The sequence below is a fragment of the Leopardus geoffroyi genome, chromosome D1 (genome assembly GCF_018350155.1).
Source record: "Leopardus geoffroyi isolate Oge1 chromosome D1, O.geoffroyi_Oge1_pat1.0, whole genome shotgun sequence".
Lineage (NCBI taxonomy): Eukaryota > Metazoa > Chordata > Mammalia > Carnivora > Felidae > Leopardus > Leopardus geoffroyi.
In genome coordinates, this window is record NC_059329.1 from 18,109,662 (window position 1) to 18,131,227 (window position 21,566).

Here is a 21,566-nt window from a genome sequence, read left to right on the forward strand (position 1 = left end):
AGGGGTCCCGTGTCCTCCAGAAGCTTCAGGCTATCCAGCCCCAGCTTCCTGAGTCCCTACACATCCCACCGCTTGCTAGGAGGACAGGCCGCCTCTCTTGACTTTCCTCTCCTTCTGCCTTTCCTGCAGGCCCACACACAGGCACGCCTGCCCCTTTGGCGGGGACGTCGGGGATGGTCCAGTGTTTGTGGCTTGTTTTGATGGCACCCCTGAGTCATGTAAAAGCAGCCAGCCACATTTCTTATCATGGCCGGGGACGCGGGAAATATCTTCTGCTGCTTCGATGGCAGTTTTAACAGGCCTGCTGGTGGCGTCCCCCCACACCCCGTCCCCACCTCCAGACCCGTTCCCCACTTCAGAAGCAAACAAACCAGGAACACCAGAAACCCCTAAAAACACCCTGTCAGATGAGAGCCTACGCTACCATTGTCTGCAGGTGGCCCTGGGAAAAGAGTGAGGGCCGGGGTTGGGGGGGGTGGGGGGTCTCCTGTCCATGCGGGAGGCGCTGCCCCACATCTGTGCCCTTTCCCCCGGCCCCTGCCTCACGAGCCTCGGTGACAGCCCGGGTCCCATCTGCGCTAACGAGAGCAGCCATCACGGCTCAGACAGGTCGCCAGGGGGAGACGCTGCTCGGAGAGCGTCATGCCTGCTACCGTCTAATACATTTTCAGTCTGGGGAAGGAGTTTACCATAAATATGCAGATCCTTTGAAGCTGTCTGTGCGGAACCTGGCTCAGAGCGCTGAAGAGTGGGCCGGCTGGGGAGGCCACTCGGCGGGCCGTTCGCTGCGAGCCAGCGACGTTGCCTTTGATGAGGAAATTCTGAGGCGGCCTGTCTTGGGGAGAGAGGGGGGCCTGCTTTGAAGGTTACTCAGAAGTCACTTACGGCTTCCTTTTAGTTAAGGAGTCAGGAGAAGGGAATTGGCGTGAGGTTTGAAACAGCCGACGTCTCCTAGAACGTCATAAATTCTTAGAGCTGGCGGAGACCCGAAAGGCCGTCTGGTCCAGCTCTCCCGCCGGAGAATGTGGACGGGCCCGTGTGTCGCCCGGGGCTTCAGACCCCTCAGTGGCCCCGTTGGCTCTCAGAGCGAAATGGCCGCTCCCCAGCGAGGCGGTCACACCCTGGGCCCAGCTCACCTCGAGCCCCCGCTGGTGCCACGCCACCCAGACGCTCTGCCTCTACTGTGGTGTTCTCGGTCACCCACCAGGGCTGGGCACCCCTTCAGGGCAGACCCGGCCCTCCCCTGCCGGGAGTGGGGCTCAGCACAGGCCTGGAGAAAGGGATGAGCCAGCGACCGGGGGTCTGGTGTGTGCCAGGGTCCGGGGACTGTGTGGGGAACGTTCGGGATGTGCCGTTCGGCTCTGAGGAGCCCTCCCATCCCGTAGGGACGCCAGAGCCCTGGGGACCTAGGATGCTGTCACGAGAGCTCTCTAAAGCTACTGTTCCCCAGTCTGTTCAGAGTTCATACGACAAGCCTCCCCGCTGACAGCTGGAATTCGAAGCCGTGCCATGAAAAGGCCTGCAAATCACCATCCGTGTATCTTTTCTCATTTCATTCGATGCCCCCAGAGCAGCACCTCTCTAGTTAATTAAAGGGCTCTTCAGTCCCTCCTCCTGTGAGGGCATCTAGCTTTCCCGGCCACCCCCAGATGACAGCCAAGGGGCAGATGAGCTGGCTTTGGAAGGCCGTGACCTGAAGGGCCCTCTCTTCCCCCTGTCTCCCTGGCCCACATACATCTGGTTCTTTCTCCCAGAGCCCTGGCACTTCCTGCTTATCAGCTTTGATGGGAAATTCACTGACTGCAGAAGCTTATTCACACATCAGCCGGCAAACAAATTAGAGCTGCTTAAATTTTCAAACGGGGGGCCGCGATTGGGCAGACGAGCGGGGCTTCAAAGTGCCGCAGTTTAAATATATTTCTTGTACTGTGCCCCATCACGCGTCCCGCCTGAGCCCAGCCTGGGGAAGTTTGCCAGTACAGAGTGACTCTTTTCTGCGCCTCTGCAGCCAGCTCATGCCTGGGAGAGCTGGAAGAGGCTGACTGCTAATTTGGTCTCATGAAGCAGCCCGCGTCATCCGCTCTGATGCGACATGGGCACGCCACAGACCAGAGGTGTGGGGAGTGAAGGCAGGGGGTGGGGAAGGAAAACCCAGGGAGGTGAGGGGGAGCCGTGTGCAGGGGCCCCGGCTCTCACGGTCCCCAGAGTTCTGTTCCGCAGCGGCTCCCCCGGTAAAATAGGCCTGATGGTCGTAATAGTATCTGCTTTGCGGGCTTTATAGAATTACTGTGAGAACAAAATGAGATGCTGTTTGTAGATGTGTTTGGGGGATTCTCCTTTACGGTGCAGAATTGAGTCCTGTCATCTCTCATGAAGATGTCTGTGTAGATAGTTCTCTGTATCTTGGAACGCGGCATTCCCGGACCCTTGCTTGTCGGCTGGTTCATGGCAGAGAGAAGGGCAAAGCAGGGCTGAGCTATGTGCCCTCATCACTCCCGCTGGAAGTCCAGAGCTTGCAAGCATGCTGTGAAGGCCGGCCCGTGCTGGAGGGAAGTAAGCTCTGCCGTCCAGCCCTCCCTCCCTCCTTCAGGGTAGGCTCCTTACCGCCTTCCTCTCCCCTTCTCTTCTCCATCCCTGACCTCTGTCCTTCCTCTGCTCCTTAACGTGACAGCGTCCCATGTACCACCACTTTGCAGTGGCTCTGGGAGGGGCGAAGACAAGAGCCGGAAGTCAAGGCTCCATTCCCTGGGGGAAATCTGGACCATCTAGGGCCTCTCTAACACCACACTGCTTAGATAAGAGCCCACGCTAGAAACTCCCCATCTGCCCGGAGTACAGTGAGGCCCAGCCACCGCCCTGTGGGCCCACATCCCTCCCGGGGCAGCGATGGGCCATTCTCAGCCCTTCCCTGAGAGCGGAGCATTTTACCAGGTCTTGAAGGACAGGGAACAACCAGCCTCCTTCAAGCGCAGACACTTCATTAGAACCATTAGCTCAATTGGCATCTGCCGCTCAGAGCCCAGAGTTGGGTGTTATTAGTACAACTGGTTTCCCAAGACACTTCTCCACCTGGTGAGTTTAACAAATGAAGCCAGGCTCTCTCCTTGCCCTGACTGTGGCATGTTCATTGGCAGTAATTTCCTTGGAAGATGAAAAATCTCAAGCATTCCTGAGCTCCCTGATAAATTCTCTCCTTGGCAGCTAATTTGCAATACCTTCCGCCTTCTGGGAGGTGAGAGAGGGATGTGCGGCTGGGCCTTCATATTTACAGGCTCTGCCATGCACCCACCCCGTGCCAGTCTGAGCCAGACCAGTTTGGTCATCCCCCCAGACGTTTGGAAGAGAGTCGGTGAGATGTTTGACCACACAAGGGAAAAGGAGGGCCTGATAAAGAAAATTATTCAACTCCCAGAGCACTTCTGTCCAACAAAGAGAAACAAAACCACAAAAATGAAAGGCAGTCTGGGCACTGTCACTGCCCTGAGTAGGGAAATTTAACTTCTGAAGTCCTGAGCTGGTCAGAGAGCCTAGTAAGTCCCCGAGCGCATCTTTGGAGGGTGGCGTTTTTAGTCCGAGCTGCTGTGCACTGAGCTCCGCTTCTGTCCTGGATGGTATTTATCTGTCGCTAGAGTCCCTGAAAATGGCCGCTGTGGGTCTGTTCTGTTGGGCGGAAGTGGTGAGGGCCGGGGCAAACGCCACTTCGCATCCCAAAGGTTCGGGATTCGGGATGGAGGTCTGGGCACATCTTGGCAAAAGCCCAACGTTTGAGCACACACAGAGTGCATCCGATCCTCATTATTGGTGGATTCCATTTCTGCAAACCTGTCCACTCCCTAAAATTTACCTTATCCCAGAGTCTGGGCTCGTGGTGCTTCCTCAGATGGGCAAAGAACAGTGAGGGGGCGCCTGGGTGGCTCAGTCGGTCAAGAGTCCCACTTTCGCTCAGGTCATGATCTCGCGGTCCGTGAGTTTGAGCCCTGCATCGGGCTCCGTGCTGACAGCTCAGAGCCTGGAGCCTGCTTCCGATGCTGTGACTCCCTCTTTCTGCCCCTCCCCTGCTCACTCTGTCTCTCAAAAATAAACAAACATTTAAAAAAAAAAAAAAAAAAAAAAGACGTGCAAAGAACAGTGAAAAATGTGAGTCAGCTGACAGGCACGTTCCCAGCTGAGGTCGAACAGGCAGTGTCTGCCTTCTTGTTTCAGCCCTGGTATGGTAAACACGTGGCCTTTCTTGTGGCCTACTTAGCGTCATGTCTTTCACACCAGTGTGTTTTTTCCTGGTCACTTTGCTGTTGCAAATGACCCCCCAGCTTAGTGCAGACATGCTGTCTAGTGGAGCTAAGCTCAAGAAAGATGTGATGTGCCTTACAGACAAAATACAGGTTTTCAGAAAGCATCATTCAGGCGTGAGTTATAGTCTGTTGTTTAATATTAATGAACTGACAATATATATTCAATAAGGTGGTGGTAAGCAGAAACACGCATCAAGCGAGGTTATGTGTGGTCTGGTTGCTGAAAATGTTGTAAACAGAGGCTCCTAGGAACCTAATCCCGCATCTCCCTAGGAGCAGTGAATCCGTATTCCCTAGTTCAGTGTTTGTGGCAACTTTAGTGAATGTCCTTCAGTGCAAATGATGAGAATCGACTGTGATCAGAGACAGCCAGGAGAGAAGCCCAGGAATGTGTGAACTTGTCCTACGGTGGCCTTTTCTCTCTGTATTCACCACCCCAGACTCCTCCTCTCTAGAGGGCCTCATCTGCTCCTTGAGGCCCTGGCCTTTCTTCTGGTTCCCTTGATATAGGAAGCAGAATCTAGATCTTACAATCCTGGGGCCAAAAACTAATCATAAAGGTCTTCTAGACCAATACTCTCATCAGATGTTGGGATTCTTGCAAATGCGTTCTCCTGACATAGAGCGTGTGCTTGAATGCCCCCAGTGTCGCGGAACTCACTGCCTATAGAAAGTAGAAAGCTCTTGTTAGAAAGATTTTCTATCTATGGGGCAGAATTACTTCTTTCTGCAGCCTCTTCCTTTTGTCCTTATTTCTGTTTCCTGGGTCCACACATGTATCCTTCCCATGTGTGCCTTTCCTTTTTCCTTATATAATACGATTTTAATATCTTTACCTGCCTGCTCAGTTTCCTTGGGAAACACTCACTAGTGGGTTCTACTTAAAGAAGGTGCTCCACTTAAGCTCCACTTAAAGAGGGTGCCTGGAACAACAGTATGCAGTTTTTCAGGTGTGGTCTGAGTAGAAGACTACTTTCTTCCCTCGCATCAAACCAGCCATCCCTTCGTAAATGGTATCCACAAGGGAGAAGTGCTAACGCTTCCAATTTATTTTCATGTTAACCAAACACAGGGTCTTAGCCCCAAGACCAAGCTCTAATGGAGAAATGCCAGGCATCCGTCACGGGGCTCAGAGAGAGCTACTTCATGGCAGGAGGGAAAGGGCCCTTCCTTACACCCTTTTCTTGATGGCCACCTTCATGGTGCTTTTTCTACGTGCCTGGGTAGCCAAGCTTCCAATCACCTGCCCAAGGCCTCTGTGTTGTCCCTCTCGGAGCTCTCTCTCCCTGGCTTTGCCCCCAAGGCACTGAGAAACACTATACCACATCATAAAATATACCCAGCATTTTTAGGAATTCAGGTTAGAGCTGGATAGGACTAGACGATATCTTTCTTTTATAGGCTAAAAAAGAAGTGACTTTCCCAAAGGAATTTCATAATGCAATTAATCAGATCTTTATTGAGCACCCGTTATACATTATGGGCCAAGCACTGTCCTGGGAGCTAGAACTACGAAGAAGAATTTATTAATGCAATCACCAACTACTTACTAAGCCCTGATTCCATGCTAGGCATTAGGGATATGATAGGGAACGAGACAGGGCCTCATCATTCATGGAGTGTATTGTCTAGTAGGGGAGATGGGCTTGAAACAGATAATACCTAAAATAATTGTGTGATTACAAGTGTGATGCATGCTGCAAAGGAGAGGTTCGGGGCACTCTGCGTGAGTCTTTATGATGGGGACTTGACTGAGTTGGGGGTGGGGGGCATCCCCCAAGTAAAGGGGAGTGTGACGAGCCCAAACAAGGGCCTCCCAGAGCGGGTAGTCTGGTGCGGGCCTCTGAGACCAGAGCCGGTTGATGGCACAGCCAGGTTGGGAGGCTGGAATTCTGAAGCTTCCCTTCCTCGAGTTTTATTTAAATATCCTCTTCTAGGTTGGAATCAAAGAGAGGGAAAAGCAAAGGCTGACTTCAGGGATGCAGACTCTCAGGAACCTTACGGCAAATACCAGTGGATAAAGAATAGCAATTCAGATGTCCCCTAACTGTTTAACTACACATCCACAGCCCAGGAGAATTAATATGTTGGGGACAGTGTAGTCCCGTGGACCTGCCCGGGTCTGACTCTGTCCTAACTGTGGAACTTTAGGCGAGAAACCTAATCTTCCCGAGCCTGAGCCTCAGTTTTCTAGTCTGTAAAACGGGATGATAGAAGCATCCACCCTAGTCATGTGGTGGGGAAGATTAAGTGAATGAATATAAAGCATTTAGTCCAGTATCTGGCACGCGGTAAATAAATGTTCAAAAGCAATAGCTTGTATGATTTTCCTATAATTAGTCTTTATAAGTGACTAGGACTAGGAGTTTATTGAGGCCAAAAATGTATTTATTGAGCATCAGCTTTGTTCCAGGGACTCTGCTAGGGGCTGATGATAGTGAACAGGCAAGGTGTCTGATACTTTTTCCTACTTTCGGAGCACGAACCGCATGTAGGTTGCGATCCAAGATGCACGTTAACAGCGCGGCTGCGCATAATCGAAACAAAAGCTTATGGAACAGTGGTTGCCCCGTCACGCGCTTTGTGCTCTGATATAGTCCGGATATATAGTTCACTTTTAAGGTTCAGGTCTTGACCCCACCAAATTGATTTCATAGCCCACTAATGGGGGGCAGCCACAATTGAACAAAACACCGCTTTAGACCAACTGAGTTGTGGCTTCATAGAAATTACCCGTGAAATTCCTTCGATATACCACTGTCTTCCCAGTTTCCTCCGGGCTTGTTTCTGATCTCTTACCTTTGGCATTTGCCATTGTGGTCCTTTGATCCTGAATTTTCACAGCATTCTGCATGGAAACACATATTTTGTATTGAAAGAATATTTTGGCTAAGGGGATGGGGTCTTTGGCCGACATCAGCAACACCCTTCGTTCCCCAAATCACCCCTCAGGCAATCAACTGGGTCCTTAGTTCTGACCCAGTCTCCCACCTCCCACTGAAACTAAACTTTTATGGTTGGAGATATTGGATTTAAACTCAGTAAACATTTAATTCCTTCATGCCCGGGGTGTTTACTGTAGCGGCTTACATTACAAGCCTTGTAACTGGCCTTCAATCAAACGAGGTACAGACCTCTACTGTGGAGACTCTGAATCTGTAAGCCCGTCTCAATTCATTCCTGGGGTCTCTAGCCATAGTGTCTCACACCTGTCATTTTTCCAGCCTATATGTCACACAGTTCTGTGCACTCAACGAGATGCCAATATATATTATTATATGCATCCTTCCTAGTGAGCATTTCGATTTTGAACCCTGAACCTGAGGTTAAAAAAAAAAAAAAAAAAAAATGAGTCCTTGGTTATGGTTTATCCAATTTTGGATGGTCCCAGAGAACAAGGATCTGGAATGAAAAGAGCTTCCGTGTGGATAGGACTTTAAGCTTTTGGCACACATGTGATCACCTCAGATCATCCCAGTAAGTAGAGAAGGGAAGGAAGATTACCCTTATCTTATCGGTAGCAAAATGGACTTCCCAAGCCACATGGCAAGGGCAGGATGAAACTTGAAGTCAAAACTCCTGACTTCTGGTCAGCTGCATTGCCACCAGACTGTACTACCGTTATCTCACATTCATGGCCCATCAAAAGCCATCATAACACTATCTCAGTTGATTATCAAGTCGTGTTGTGCCATATGGACAAGTGGGTTCATTTATTTCCATTTTACGGATGAAAAAGATTTAGGGAGGTTAAGTGACTTGCCCAAGACCACACAGCTTAGGCATGGCAGACTAGGAAAGAAAATGTGGATCTTCTGGGACATCCCTCCCCCCACCGCCGCCCAAACCCTGCATTCCCTTGTGTCAAGTCCCTAAGCAAGAACCCTGCACCTTGACCAGGATCACTTTTGTGGGGTCTGTAGCGGACTGTCTTCAGGGCTGTATTCACCAACGAACTAGTTTAGAGTGATCAGAGAGGTATGTGGGAAGACCCAGGTCTTAAGGTCAAGATGGCCTACACCTGCCCCAACTTGACCAGACAGGAGAGTAGTAAATAGAACAGGGGCTCAAATCCCAGTTTAACCTTCTGTTAACTGGAACCCACAGCAAGTTGCCTGACATCTCTGAGTCTCGGTTTCTTTCCTTCTTTCACTAATTTGCTCATTCATCCAATAATAACTTGTATGAAGTGCCTGTATTAAGCATTATTATTGTCGTCTAAAGTGTCTACATCTCTCAGGTGGGAAGAATAACAGGGCTGTTATGCAGAATTTGGGAAATTTATGGAAGCCAACCAGTGGCTGAGTGCCCAGCACGCAAGGGTGATCGATAAGTATTTGCAAACTCTGACTGTGGAGCAAAAGGACTCACCTGGCCTTGGAGTTATGTCAGCTTCCGTAGAAGCTGGATCCCGACAGCACTAAGTGCAAAGAACAATCATCTCAATGTCCATCAAGTATTAATTGTTGCAGAGTGCACACGCACAGACACAAGCAGGGATGTGAGGAAATCCCTCAGGGCTTTCACAGCGAATCCCTATTTTACCTACTTGGGACAGAGCAAATGGGCAAAACGACAGCCCGGAGTGATTCTAGGCGGGAGGGAGAGGGCTGTGAGGGAGAGGCAGGTGTGGCTGCTCCGGGCAGGACCACCCTCCTCAGGTGACAGCAGAGGGCTCTCCCTTGATGGCGGAGCAAAAGAAGACAAGCAGTGAGCAATGGTCTCGTTGCTAAGTGCACAATTACAGCCTATCCATATGTTCTGAAAGGAAAGAGAATATGGTTTGGGGACAAGTTTGACTTTGGGAGAAAAAGGAAAGGCTTCCTGGGGGGTGGTGGTGGGGGGAGTGACTCTCAAACTGAGGCCTGAAGGATTAACTGTTAGGAACTAGGTCTGGGTTTGGAAAACGTCTACAAAGGTCCAGATAGCAAATATTTAGACTTTGTGGGCGCCTGGGTGGCTCAGTCGGTTGAGTGTCCAACTCTTGATTTCAGCCCACAGTTCAGGGGTTCAAGCCCTGCGCCAGGGCTTTGAGCTGACAGCGTGGAGCCTGCTTGGGATTCTCTCTCTCTGCCCCTTCCCCACTCACGCTGTCTCTCAAAATTAATAAATAAACATTTAAAAAACATATATTTAGACTTTGCAACTTTACCCTTGTCCTTGAAAGCAATCATGGACAGTACATAAGTGAATGGGGGTAGTTAGCTGTGTTCTAATAAAACTTTACTTCCTAAAACAGGCAATGGACCGGATCTAGCCTGTAGGCTGATTTGCCAACCCCCGAAGAGCTGAGAGAAGGCTAGGGGTCAGGGGTGGTATGCAGCAAAGAAAGTTCTAGAGGGGTCTGCGTGCACACAGACCCTGGCAACAGGAGCTTGTTGCACTTGAACACGTAGGTGTGGCTGGAACACAGAGAAAGCTGGAGCAAATCGTGTGAGGTGAGCGTGGAGAGTGGGCAGAGGCCCGCTTTGCAGGGCCTGCTGGGCCGTGTGAAGGATCTCTGTCCTTAAAAAGCAAAAGGGGAACAACTGAAAGGTTTTAAGCAGGGGCTAATGCAATCATATCTGAGATTTTGTAGGGATGACCGCCCACGGCTATGTGGAGAGCAGAACAGAGGCCCAGAGTGTAACCTCGTCCAGGGGAAATTCCATGGGGACCAGGACTAGAGTGGAGGCCCGGGAAGGGGGAGAGTCCGGGAAGTTTGCCCACTTGCTCAGGGCCACCAGGCCCTGTGGTTACAGTGCTAGATGCTAATGCGGGACTCCAGACTCCACGTGACACGCTACCAGCTCTTTCGGGAAGCAGCAGGGGACCCCTGTGGTCATGGCCCTGGATAGGCATTTCCCGAGGCATATTGCTGAAGGACTGAACAGCTTGCTTACACTGCCCCAGGGTCACACACCAATTAAATGCCGGTCCCAGACACTCATTCAGTTGTACAGCCAGTGGCCTTCCCTAAGGACTGTGGGTATTCTGTATCGATGCCACGGATTCCATTCACCAGAGCCCCGGCGCCCCGGCCAGCCTTATCTGTGTTCTCCTTACCACGGTTCCTTCCAGCCTGGTCCCTTGGTTGCTCGCCCTGGGGTCAAAGGCAGCTGTCCCGACAGCACTACCAAGTGACAATTCTTGAGGAGAGCAGACGCTGTGAAAAGTGGACAAATTAACTTCTCAAAGCACAGAAATGAAGGGGCCATCTACATTTCAGCAATCCATAGCAACGTTATCTCACAGCACAGTGTGATAATAACTGGCTTTGTAACAATGACACCGTACCAAGGTCAAGACGCTCACTCTGTTAAAGAGGACAGTGGAAAGTATATTTCTCTTTCACAGAATTTTTGGAAACAGTGCCTTCGGGTAAATAATTGAAATCTCCAAACTGTTAGTGCTTAAGGAGCAAGATGCTAATTAATGTATATGGACCCAAATTAGCATAAGTCGTGTGTCCTTTAGGAATGTTGGGGAAATGAGACTTTCTGTGCCCGTGCAAACACATCCCGTATCATTTATTTTCAGAAATGCTCATATTCGACTGAACACTCCAATCATGAGATATTTCTTGTAGGAGCAGAAGAATGGGTTGTGAGACAAAGTACACATTCATTTTCAAAATTATGATCTCCATTAAGCAGCACATTGGCCTTGTTTTGAATCCTGTTTTTTTTCTACTCACCAGCTCTGTGACTTGGGTTGGTTATGATCTTACATGGACTTTCCTTTCCTTCCTTCCTTTTTTTTTTTTTTTAATTTATTTATTTTGAGAGAGAGAGAGAGAGAGAGAGAGAGAGAGAGAGAATGAATGGGGGACAGGCAGAGAGAGAAAAAGGGACAGATGATCCAAAGCAGGCTGTGTGCTGACAGCATAGATCCCAATGTGGGGCTCAGGCTCACAAACCATGAGATCGTGACCGAGCCCAAATCGGACACTTAACCGACGGAACCACCCAGGCGCCCCTACTTTCCTTCCTAATAAAGTGAAGTGGCAATGAGAGTCGTAAGCATCTACTTCGAGCATCCAACACAGAGCCTGGGAGAGCAGGTGGGCCTCAGTGTGGTGATGGAGCCAGCTTGCCCCAGCTAGCGAGGGCTGCTAAACACATCTCTTCCCGACTCTGTTCCGTGACATCACGTTGGTAGCCTGCACTCAACCTCAGCCGGGAGTGTTTACTCCCCAACGTTACAAATCGGAGCCTTTTTTTCCTGCAGAGCTGGATTTTAAACATTTCCTGGCCCACCACCGAATCCCTGTTAACCTCTACACCTTCGCCTTTCCCCGTCATCATGCTTGTCGTCTGAGCTGCTCTTCCCGCGATGCTCTCCTTCATCCTGCATCGCAATCCCCTGGAGGGCTTGCTACGACGCACATGGCTGGACCCTTCTCCTAAGTCGGAATTTCTGACTTAGTCAGTCTGGAGTGGGGCCGAGGAATTTGTACTTCTGTCCCTGGTACTGCGGATCCCGGAACCAGACTTTGAGACGCTGGTCTCATCGGTCTAATAAACTCAAGTCCACGGTGCAAAGCCCTCTGTGGGCCACAGAAGAGATCCACCTTCTGCCTCAGACCACGGCGTTAAAAATTAATGAACGCTTGCATAGTACTTGCACATACACTGTCTCATTTAATCTCCCTAAGTACTCTACGAGGTAATAATCACTATTTTAACCCCCACGTGGTAGACGGAGGAAGCAGGCTCAGAGGGACTGAGTAACTTACCCAAGGCCACACAGCTCATAAGCAGAGAAACCAGGTTCAACTCAGGTCCTCCCACTCCGGGGCCACTGCATTCGTGATGCACACAGCGTAGCGCTCAAGGGCGAGCAGAGGCTGAAATCCGGCCTGCCCAGCTGTGCACCTGCAGGGCGGGGCCACATCAGCCCAGGAGGAGGGTGCCTTTTCCTTACCTGCATTAAGGCTCCGTATAGGCTAACGGTGTTGTCCGAGTCCACGGACGTGGAGGAAAGGCAGAGCAAGTGGCAGAGACAGAAAGTGCAGAGGGAGGCCCGCGGAAAGACATTATTTGAACATAATCAGGCCCACACATGTGGGCATGTGGAAGAGGCTTACAAAACAGCTGTTCCTGCAGGAGGTTTTGAGGGCAGGCGTCAGCACGGTGGAGCGAGGGAATCTGGCTGGAGGCAGAGTCACAGATTGTCAGCGATGAGAGCCGGATCTCCTGCCCACCGCTGGCATGTGTGTGGCATGGAAGGTGCCCGGTGGGTGGGGCAATTAGCCTGTATCCCAGGGCGCCTGGCTCTGTCTCTCGCTTTCCCTCCCACCGCCTTTCTGCAATTAGATTGCTCTGAGGAATCACTGCCAAGCCGCTTTGTTGCATCTGACGAGTTTATTAATTTCTTGGGGGCTAATGGGAGGGTGGGTGGGAGATGCATTTCCTGACTAGCGCTTAGGGGCTAATTAGTCTCTTTGCTGTGTCCCCAGAGGTGGGGGGTGGGGGCAGTACACTGCTCAGGCTTGTCAGATCTGGCTCCGGGTAAATCATTTCTATCCCTGGCTTTTGTGGGAACTTATCTCGTGGCTTGGGTAAGATCGGGGAGTCCGGGGCCGGGGCAGGCGGTTCGTGAAGATTGGGTCCCCTGAGCACAGCCGAGGTGGGAAGGTGAGGCAGGGGGGAGCTGTGTCTCGCGGGCCCTTCGGTGACTATAGATAGGACTCTGAGAAGTTCACTCCTGTGTCAGACATCCAAATGCCGACATCCAGCCCAAGTGTTCTTTATGTCCTTCTGTCTAAATCTGGCCCTTCCCACCCTCAGAGACCATGGGGAACCATTTCTCGCCATTTTGCAGACGGGCCGGATCTATCTTCAAACGAGCCTCCTCCGAGAGGATAGTCGTTTCCGCCTGACTTTGTGCAGGGCCCAAACCCAGGAGAGAAAAGCTCTGTCCGGGGTTCTTGCCCAATGGCTGAGGCTCCTTTCTCTGGTTTGCTGGGCCCGCTTTCATGAAGCACGTCTCGGCGTCCCTACCCAGGGCCCAGCAGCAGAGACAGGAAAGTCTCGTTCTGGGTGTCGGACAGCTCTGGGTTCGAGCCCGGGTACCACTACCGAGTGGATGAGCTTCGGCGAGGCACTAAACCTCTCCAAGCCCCAGTTTCCTTATAAATCAAAACACCACCCACTATCCGCAAAGTTGCGGGGAGAGTTCAGAGAGATGATAGAACACATCTAGCGCAGCAGGTGTCTGGTCTCTGTTTTTCCCCTTCCCCTTTGTGCTTGAAAAGCCAGAAGCTCATCCCTCATTCTCCCCACCCATTTCGCCTGCAGAGAGAGGCAGAAGGGGAGCGCAGCAAGAAGCTGATGTGGCTGGTCCCTTTGAGAGGCGGTTAGGTGCTCCAGAGACCCAGACGAGGCTCCCTCGCCTTCTGTCCATGTTTCACCAGCAGCAGCAACCTGCTGACATGAGATGATGGCTTCCCCTGCTTCCAAGTACCAGCCCCTAAGCGAGATGCTGGGGCGTGAGCATAAACTGGCCAAGCCCCACACGGGCTGGTGGGGAAGACAGGCAAGCAGAAACGTGCAGTAGGGCATTGGAAGAGCCAGGCAGGACGGTCACGGAGGCTTCTTTGGGAAGACGCGCCTGGGGCTGAAGCTCAGGCCTCTCAGCCAGTGGGTGAGGTGGCCCCAGGACAAGTTGGAGAGGCTCTTTTATTTCAATGTCAGTTTCTTTATCTGTCAAATGGGACCTCCCGTGTGGACGTGCACGAGACGCTGCTTGTAAACTAGAAATGAATATGCGTATGTCCAGGACCCTTCTGCCCGTGCGGAGGCAGAGAAAGCTGCCCACCCCCTCTTCAAGTGGCATCCTCACAGAGTCTTGGAGAGGAGTTTTGGGGTCATCTGGGTCATCTCCCCTTCGGCAGGTGAAAGGCTCACCCGTGGACACCATCGGTCCTGTGGCTTGGCCTTCCCCTCTTCAAGCTCCAGGCCAGGATGTCAGAGGGGTGATTACTGTTCCCCAAGACCCTCAACCCTCTGGCCCTACGGAGTGGGAGGGGGTGGGGACCAAGGGTGAGATGCATCTTCGTTGTTGTTCAGTTTTCCCCAAGAGGAACCCAGAGCCCAGCTCTGGTGAACAGAGCCACGTGGCATCCATGGAACTTGTGACGATTTTCCAGGGAAGCTGCTGCTGGTGCCTGGAGGTGCCTGGCAGGGCCGGATGTGTGCGTTTCATTGGGTTTCCGGCCAGCTGTCAGCCACGTCTCCTGGCTGCCCACTTCAGACACTCAGCAACAGACATGATTTGCCAGGGGCTTCCACTAGTAGAAATACATTGGTATTGGGGCGCCTGGGTGGCGCAGTAGGTTAAGCGTCTGACTTCAGCCAGGTCACGATCTCGCGGTCCGTGAGTTCGAGCCCCGCGTCGGGCTCTGGGCTGGTGGCTCAGAGCCTGGAGCCTGTTTCCGATTCTGTGTCTCCCTCTCTCTCTGCCCCTCCCCCGTTCATGCTCTGTCTCTCTCTGTCCCAAAAATAAATAAACGTTGAAAAAAAAAATTAAAAAAAAAAATACATTGGTATTTACACACATGCGTGCACACACACACACACACATACGTATTTATAAAAAGGGTTCCGCTGAGAAAACAAACCATCTGAAAACCCAATGATGTTGAGCTTAGGTATAGATGACTTTCTAGAACGGAGAGCTGGGTAAGTTGTGTACTTTTCCCCCTAGAAGTGAAGGCAACGGGGAAGAGGGAGGAAAATAGTGTCAGGCTAAATACATTCTGATTATGACCCAGGGAAGGTTTGCTCTTATTCCCGTTTTGTAGATGAGGAGACATGCTCAGAGAGGTTCAGTAATTTTTTGGGGAGGTTACGCATTTGAGGTGCATGCTCCTGAGCCTGGCTGAATAACCTAGCCTCAAACTGGAGCATCCGTGGTCTTGGTTGGCTCGGAGAAGAAGGCAAGGCACCCATTACCACCCCCGTTGATAGCTAGGGAAACTGAGGCTCAGAAAGATCTAAGTAGCTTGCCTGGGTTCTCACAGCCAGCAAGTGAACCAACCAGGGCAAGAACCCAGCTCTTTCCTCTTCGGGTTCGTTCACTCGTTGAACCCTCAGCGACGTTCACTGAAGGACCTAGTGCGATGCCACTTCTGTCCGGTATACCATTCTGATTCTTATCTGGGTAATCAGAATCACGGAAAGGAAAGGCTGAAGCGAAGGAGCTTTGTGGCTCATGCCTGCCACAAGATCATGTGATCCACTGGTCCCCTTCCCTTCTGTGTGAGAGAACGTCGCCGAACTGCATTCCGTTCCTGATTTGTTTCTCTGCTTTCCTCCTCTACCTCTCCTAGGTCTTTGCCCCTATCTTCCTGTCCCCTCTCAGATCCCTCCTCCACCTTCCCTGACCCCCTCAACCCTATGGAACAGTAACCCTGCCCTAATCCCACCCCTCTTGTCCATGCTGCACATCCCTGCCTCCTTCTGTGCCTCACGTATAGCCCAGCCGAAGGCAGGGGACTGGCCTCTCTGCTACTTCTCAACCCTGGAGGCCTGTGTGACCTCAGCAACCCCACTCTCCCCAGCCGCCTCCTCTCCCCATTTCTTCCCAGCCCTCTCTCCTTTGTCTCCTCAGATTGGCCAGTGGCACGTGGCTGATGGCCTCAGCATGGACAGCCGCCTCTACGCCTCCAACATCTCCGACAGTCTCTTCAACACCACCCTGGTTGTCACCACCATCCTGGTAAGCGGGGTGGTCCTGGGCCTCCCAGCTGCAGCTCCTCACGGTGCCTCTTCCAGCTCCAGGAGCTCCCGGGGTCCCAGTGAACACAAGACGGGCGCTCTAATCACAGCACCGAGGCCAATTTATGGCAGTGTAATTAAACTCGAGTTGCTGTTTCATATGGAAATGATATTTGATGAGTTCCAGAGCAGCTGGGGAAGAGCGATGGGGTGAAGAGACACCACAGTTTGTGCATACCTCTTCCAGGGGCACCCTGACAGCCAGGGTGCTGTGCATGGCCCAGGGAAGGGAACCGTATGACAGAGAAGCCCAGCAGGGGGCTGGATCCGGTCCACCGGGGTGGCCCCTACTCTTTCACGGCAGCCTACTTTGCTTGGTGCCTCCTGTGTACCAGATGCCCCCCTGCGGTGGACATCTGAATTCCAGTGGGTTTTTATGGCCTGTTTCTTCATTTCCAGATGGTCAAAAGAAAGTTCTCAATCTATAGAGCAAGGGACCATCTGCGTTTTTTATTTGATTCAATTCTCCTCAACAATTACCAAACCCTTCTCCCCATGGATCAGGCACCGTGTTCATTCCTGGAGACACGAAGATGAAGAAGACTCGGTCTCTAGCCTCAAAGAGGTCATAATTTAGTAGGTGGCCTGGGTCAAGTGCATTCATGGCCAAGGTTGGCCTCTTCCCCCGTGACGATCTCGTGTTTTAAAAGATGTATCCGTTAAACCAACTGCATATATTAAGCAATAATTAGTTTGTTTCTCTCCCCTCACTCTCCCCTTTTGACTAATCAAAAGCATATTTCCCTGCCTGGCACAGTATCTTATCAGCAGGAGGTAACCAATGCTGCCACACTGATATAAGTCCAGCCCAAAGCAGAGACTCGATGCGCTGGGTAGTCTGCTCAGCCTTATCGCTGCTACATGCGCAAGGCCTGCAAATGCGTCTGTTTCTTTAGGCTTTTTGAGATAATGAAACAGCTCAGGGACCTCCATCACTTCATTCATGAACTCCTGGGGCACAGGAACCCTAGACTAGAATTCTTGATCTGCGGGCAGACTGGGGTAAAAGTTAGGAAAAAGGTGCACAGCTAGCCCTAAGGGGGTTGAAGGAGGAAGGGGTTCCCATGCCATCAGGAAGGTTAGCAAAGCCTCCCGGAGAAGAAGGGACACAGAAGACAGGCTCCAAAAGACAGGGAGAGATGGGGAGGGAGAGGTGAATGAAGGACAGCATTGTGGGCATTTAGGAAATGCTGAAAAGGGCTGGTTTTCCAGGAAATGGGCATTGGTGGAGGGGGGAACAGGAGACCAGAAAAGCAGGCTACAGTGCTTGGGAACTTGAATGCCACACTGTTGAGTGTTCCCTTCATGTGAGAAACGGAGTCACTGAATATTTTCATTCGCTTTTTCAGTGAATATTTGGGGGATACTACTGTATGCTGGGTGCTGTTGTGGGTACCCAGGAATAGACAGAGCTGAGATCACAGGCGTCAGTTTGGACCCATTGAGCCAGGGAAATCTGAGCAGAGACCTGACAGGGGGAGGTGAGAGCCAGGTGGTTGTCCGGGAAGGAATATTCCAGGCGGAAGGAGGAAACGGAGCGAAGGATGGAGAGAGCAGTTCCAGCTCCCAGACTGTTGGTCACTTCCCACTGTCAGCTCCAGCTTTTGCCTCTCTGAACCAACCTGGAAATGCCAGAAAGATTGGAGAGTGGTGGTATCACCACAGCCCCTGAGGGCTCCTAGAGCCTGGCTGAGCTGGGCAGTCGTGAGCTGCGGTCCTGGCCAAGGGCGGGGGGGGGGGGGGGGGTCAGCACACAGCATCACTGTTGGGACCTCCCGCCCGCAGGCTTCTGGAGTCCCATGCTGTCCGTCCCCAAAACCCGTGCTCTCACTGAGGCCCATTTCCCTCTTCCACCTGAGCACGACCTCCTGAGAGGCTCCCTTCTCAATTTCTCAGTCTACCCCCCATACTCCCTACCCCTCTGTCAGCGTGGTCTTTCTGAAATCAGAATTATCCTGTTATTTCGTCACTTACAATCCTTCAGCACTGCCCAGGACCCTCCACCCCTGCACTCGGAGTAGAAACCCCTCATAATCAAGCCCAGCCTGCCCTACCTGCTTCCTCTCCACGCAACTTGGGATCTAGCAGTACAAGACTGCACGACACTTCCTCACTGTATCATGCCCTTCCCTGCCTCTGCACCTGCTGTTCCCTCAGCCCAGAATACCCTTCCCCCCAAATCCCATTTCCAACTGGAAATGCCTCTGCACCCACCCTTCAGACCTCTCTTCAGATGTCACTTCCTCCGTGAAATCTTCCCTAACCTGACTCCTGCCCTCCCCTGTCTCTAGCATTTTGCCCACACCTCCGTAGTGGCATTTCTCCTATCAGACGTTGTTGTTTACACTCTATATCCCCTTCTAGAATGGGAACTCTCAAAGATTGGGGTTCCTGACGCAAAGTAGGAGCTCGGCGATTAGAATTTGAATAAAGGAGTTCCTTCCTACAGCGTAGAAGGATGTCCCTTAAAAGCCAACACGAGTTTGAGAGGGAGATGGGGACATTGCTGGGTTGCACTTCCTGCCTCTCAGGGGCTGGAATTGGACGGTGCCGAGAGCTTTGGCACAGACCCACGGGGACACGGAGACCACAGGGGTGTGTTTCCAGATGGGGAAAGTCAATCCGACTCTGTGTGTGTGTGCACGCACGCATGTGGTTCACATATGCACACGTGTGTTCATCAGCTGTGACAGCAGGGCACTTTGGTGTCGGGTGACGTTTAACAACATGGTAAGTATGATCCGGACACACATCTTGTCTTGTGCCTGTGTGTCTAAGATGGCTGCTACAACTCTCACGAGGAACAATTATCTTAATTTAGTCCCCGGTGACCATTTGTGGGTTATCCTTGGCAAACAGTAATCCTGAATGACTCACCCCTTAACGCTCAGCACATATCCCTGTCATCTCCTGTTCCTGTCCCGGTACACTTGGGACATGTGAATGATTTATTGGTTAATAGCAAACACACAGAATTAGCCGTAGGTCTTAACTCCTTGAGCGCTTACCCCGAGTTGAACATTTTGCCTGTGTTCCCCTTTCCCTTCTCCCAACACTCATGCCGGCACAGAGGGGCTCCGGCTCCAAGCCAGCACTCGGCCCCCCACATTTTTCAAAGTGCTGGGGAGCCCCAACCTTCCTGACAGTTTGGCTTTCCCACGTTTCCTCCCTCCAAGATCGGCTTTCTTTTTTTTTGGATGTTTATTTTGTTTTTGAGAGAGAGAGAGAGTGCGCGCAAGCAGGGGAGGGACAGAGAGAGAAAGAAGGAAAGACAGAATCCCAAGCAGGATCTGCACCCTCTGTGTAGAGCCCAATGCAGGGCTCGAACTCACAAACCGTGAGATCATGACCTGAGCTGAAGTGGGATGCTTAACTGACTGAGCCATCCAGGCGCCCCCAAGATTGGCCTTTTGTATGTTTACTATGAACGTGCCTGTGAGTGTTAAGTTAATTTGAGAGTAGAATGTTTCTGGGAAAAGAATTTCATGATACTCCCTGGGATAAGTAAAGGTAGCATGGGATGTGGCCAACCCAGGGCTGGAACCCCCAGCCAAGCCCTGTCCTGGCATTGTGCATTCACTCAGTCCACAAGGGCCTGGTGCCGGAGCCAGATAGGGGTACCAGAGAAGGGGAAGAGTCCGTCCAGGCCCCACTTACATTTTACCTGGGAGCATGGCCTAGAGGATGACTGGGCCATGTGAGGCAGTGAGAGCTCCGAGAAATGAGTTGGCATCAGAGGAGGCGATGCGACCCCCAAGGACAGAGGTGAGTTAGGTTAGGCGGGAGAAAGGGAGGGAGAGCAGCTGGGGCAGAGAGAAACCCTTGAGTGGAGGACAGCAGGTGTGGAAGACAGGAGACTGGCCCACCTCATGGACATGGCAGTGAACTTGGCCATGAAACAGAACCAGGCCACCTTTGACACAGAGCTCCCTCTCCCCGACAAACAACCTCTGCCTTCTTCTCTCCTACTTCACACTCACAAAATCACCCTCCTGTACCCTCCCCTCATGACTTCTGGGCTGTCTGACTCTCAGTCCTCCCCAACCCTGAAGCCCCTTCTGACTTGAGCTCAGCAAACCAGTGTCTCAGCACGTGTGTCTCTTAGCTTCTAGCACGATCTCCACCTTGATGCTCAGCCATCTCATCTCGTGCGGGTCCCAAGCCCGGTCGTCCTCACCATCCCCACTCACAGCTACCCATCAAGGGTCAGCCTCCCGACTTCCTCTGGGCCTTGGTACTCCCTGGGCCCACGTCTTACCCCTTCCTTGTCATATCCCCTGAGCAGTTCTGCTAAGCCCTTTGCACACCAAGCCTTTAGTCCCGCCCCCAACGTGACTCTGAGGCCTGGCACGGATTCCCTCACCTCTGTCCCTTCCCCTCCTCTCTGTGTCCACGTCCATGTCTCCACCTCACCTACAGGCTTCCTTCCCAGCTTCTTTGTCGCCTTGGCCCTGTCTCTTTCCACTTGGCCCCAGGACCTCACTGCACCAGCTAGCACCTCTCTTCCTTCTCTGATCTCTCCTTCTCATGGGATTCTTCCTTTCTACCTGCAAATACACCCTGGTCTCTCCCATCCTCAGATACCATCGCCACCCCCTTGCCCACACCCTGCTGCCCCTCCAGCTGCCTCCAGCTTGGGGGATTGTGAGTCGTGGTGTTGGTGGGCCCTCGGGGAATCCTCCAGCCCAGTGGTTTGCAGATGGGGCAACCGAGGCTGGAGGAGAGACGAGGCCAGTAGAAGGTGGGTGGAGAGGCCGTGTGCCTGCCTGCCTTTATCTCCTGACTTCTCAAAGTTCTGGTACCTTCTTTCTCATGCACCTTGCATTCACTCCCCATTCCTGTGGAGTCCTGCCGCCCCGCTGCACCTGCCATGGGAGGGTTGCCAGCAACACCTGGCCAGGGGCCCCCTTCACAGCCCTGCTTCATCTCTGTGCACCCTCCTTCCTGAACCTCCTTGCTCCTTGGCTCTCATGGCCCCATTCTCCTGATTTTCAACTTTTCTGGTTGCTTCTGCTTTATCTTCTATGGCTGCTCTTCATTTTCCCACTGTCTAAGATCAGGGCCTTGTTCTCTTGTCCCCCTTCTGTCCTCCCTCATTTCTTCCCCCGCTGATGGCCTCACATTTCCTGCAGCTTCAGCCGTCCATTCTCTACAGAGGCCTCCCAGTCCCTGCCCCGGTCTTGCCCTCAGTCCACATTTTAAGCACTCGGTCAGGGGTTTCCTCCGGGATAGCCTGCCGGCCCCCCAAATTCAACACGTCCCCAATCGTCTTCCCTTCCAGACCATCCATGCCCGTGATGACACCTTCCTCTGGACATCCACCCAGGCTCCAACAGTCTGAGGACCCCTACCTTCTGTACCCCACACCCCACCTGCCCTCAAGCCTGGCCCTCTCTGTGTTTCTTCCAGCTCTCTGCGCTCTATCCTGAGCCAAACTATGGCTCAGGACTCAGTATCTCACATCAGGAGAGAGTCTGCCCTAGCCCCAAGATGCTCTCTCTTATTATTTAAT

At 52.1% G+C, this 21,566-nt stretch overlaps 1 protein-coding gene across 4 annotated transcripts in view; it reads left to right on the forward strand.

The window, feature by feature from the left end:
- The window catches only part of GRIK4 (glutamate ionotropic receptor kainate type subunit 4), a 431,410-nt gene that overhangs the window by 331,983 nt on the left and 77,861 nt on the right, over positions 1–21,566 (forward strand). For all 4 annotated transcript variants that reach the window (XM_045483193.1, XM_045483194.1, XM_045483196.1 and 1 more), the window contains one exon: positions 15,888–15,995. In XM_045483193.1, coding sequence (XP_045339149.1) covers positions 15,888–15,995 — 108 coding nt within the window. The remainder of the gene's footprint in view (positions 1–15,887; positions 15,996–21,566) is intronic.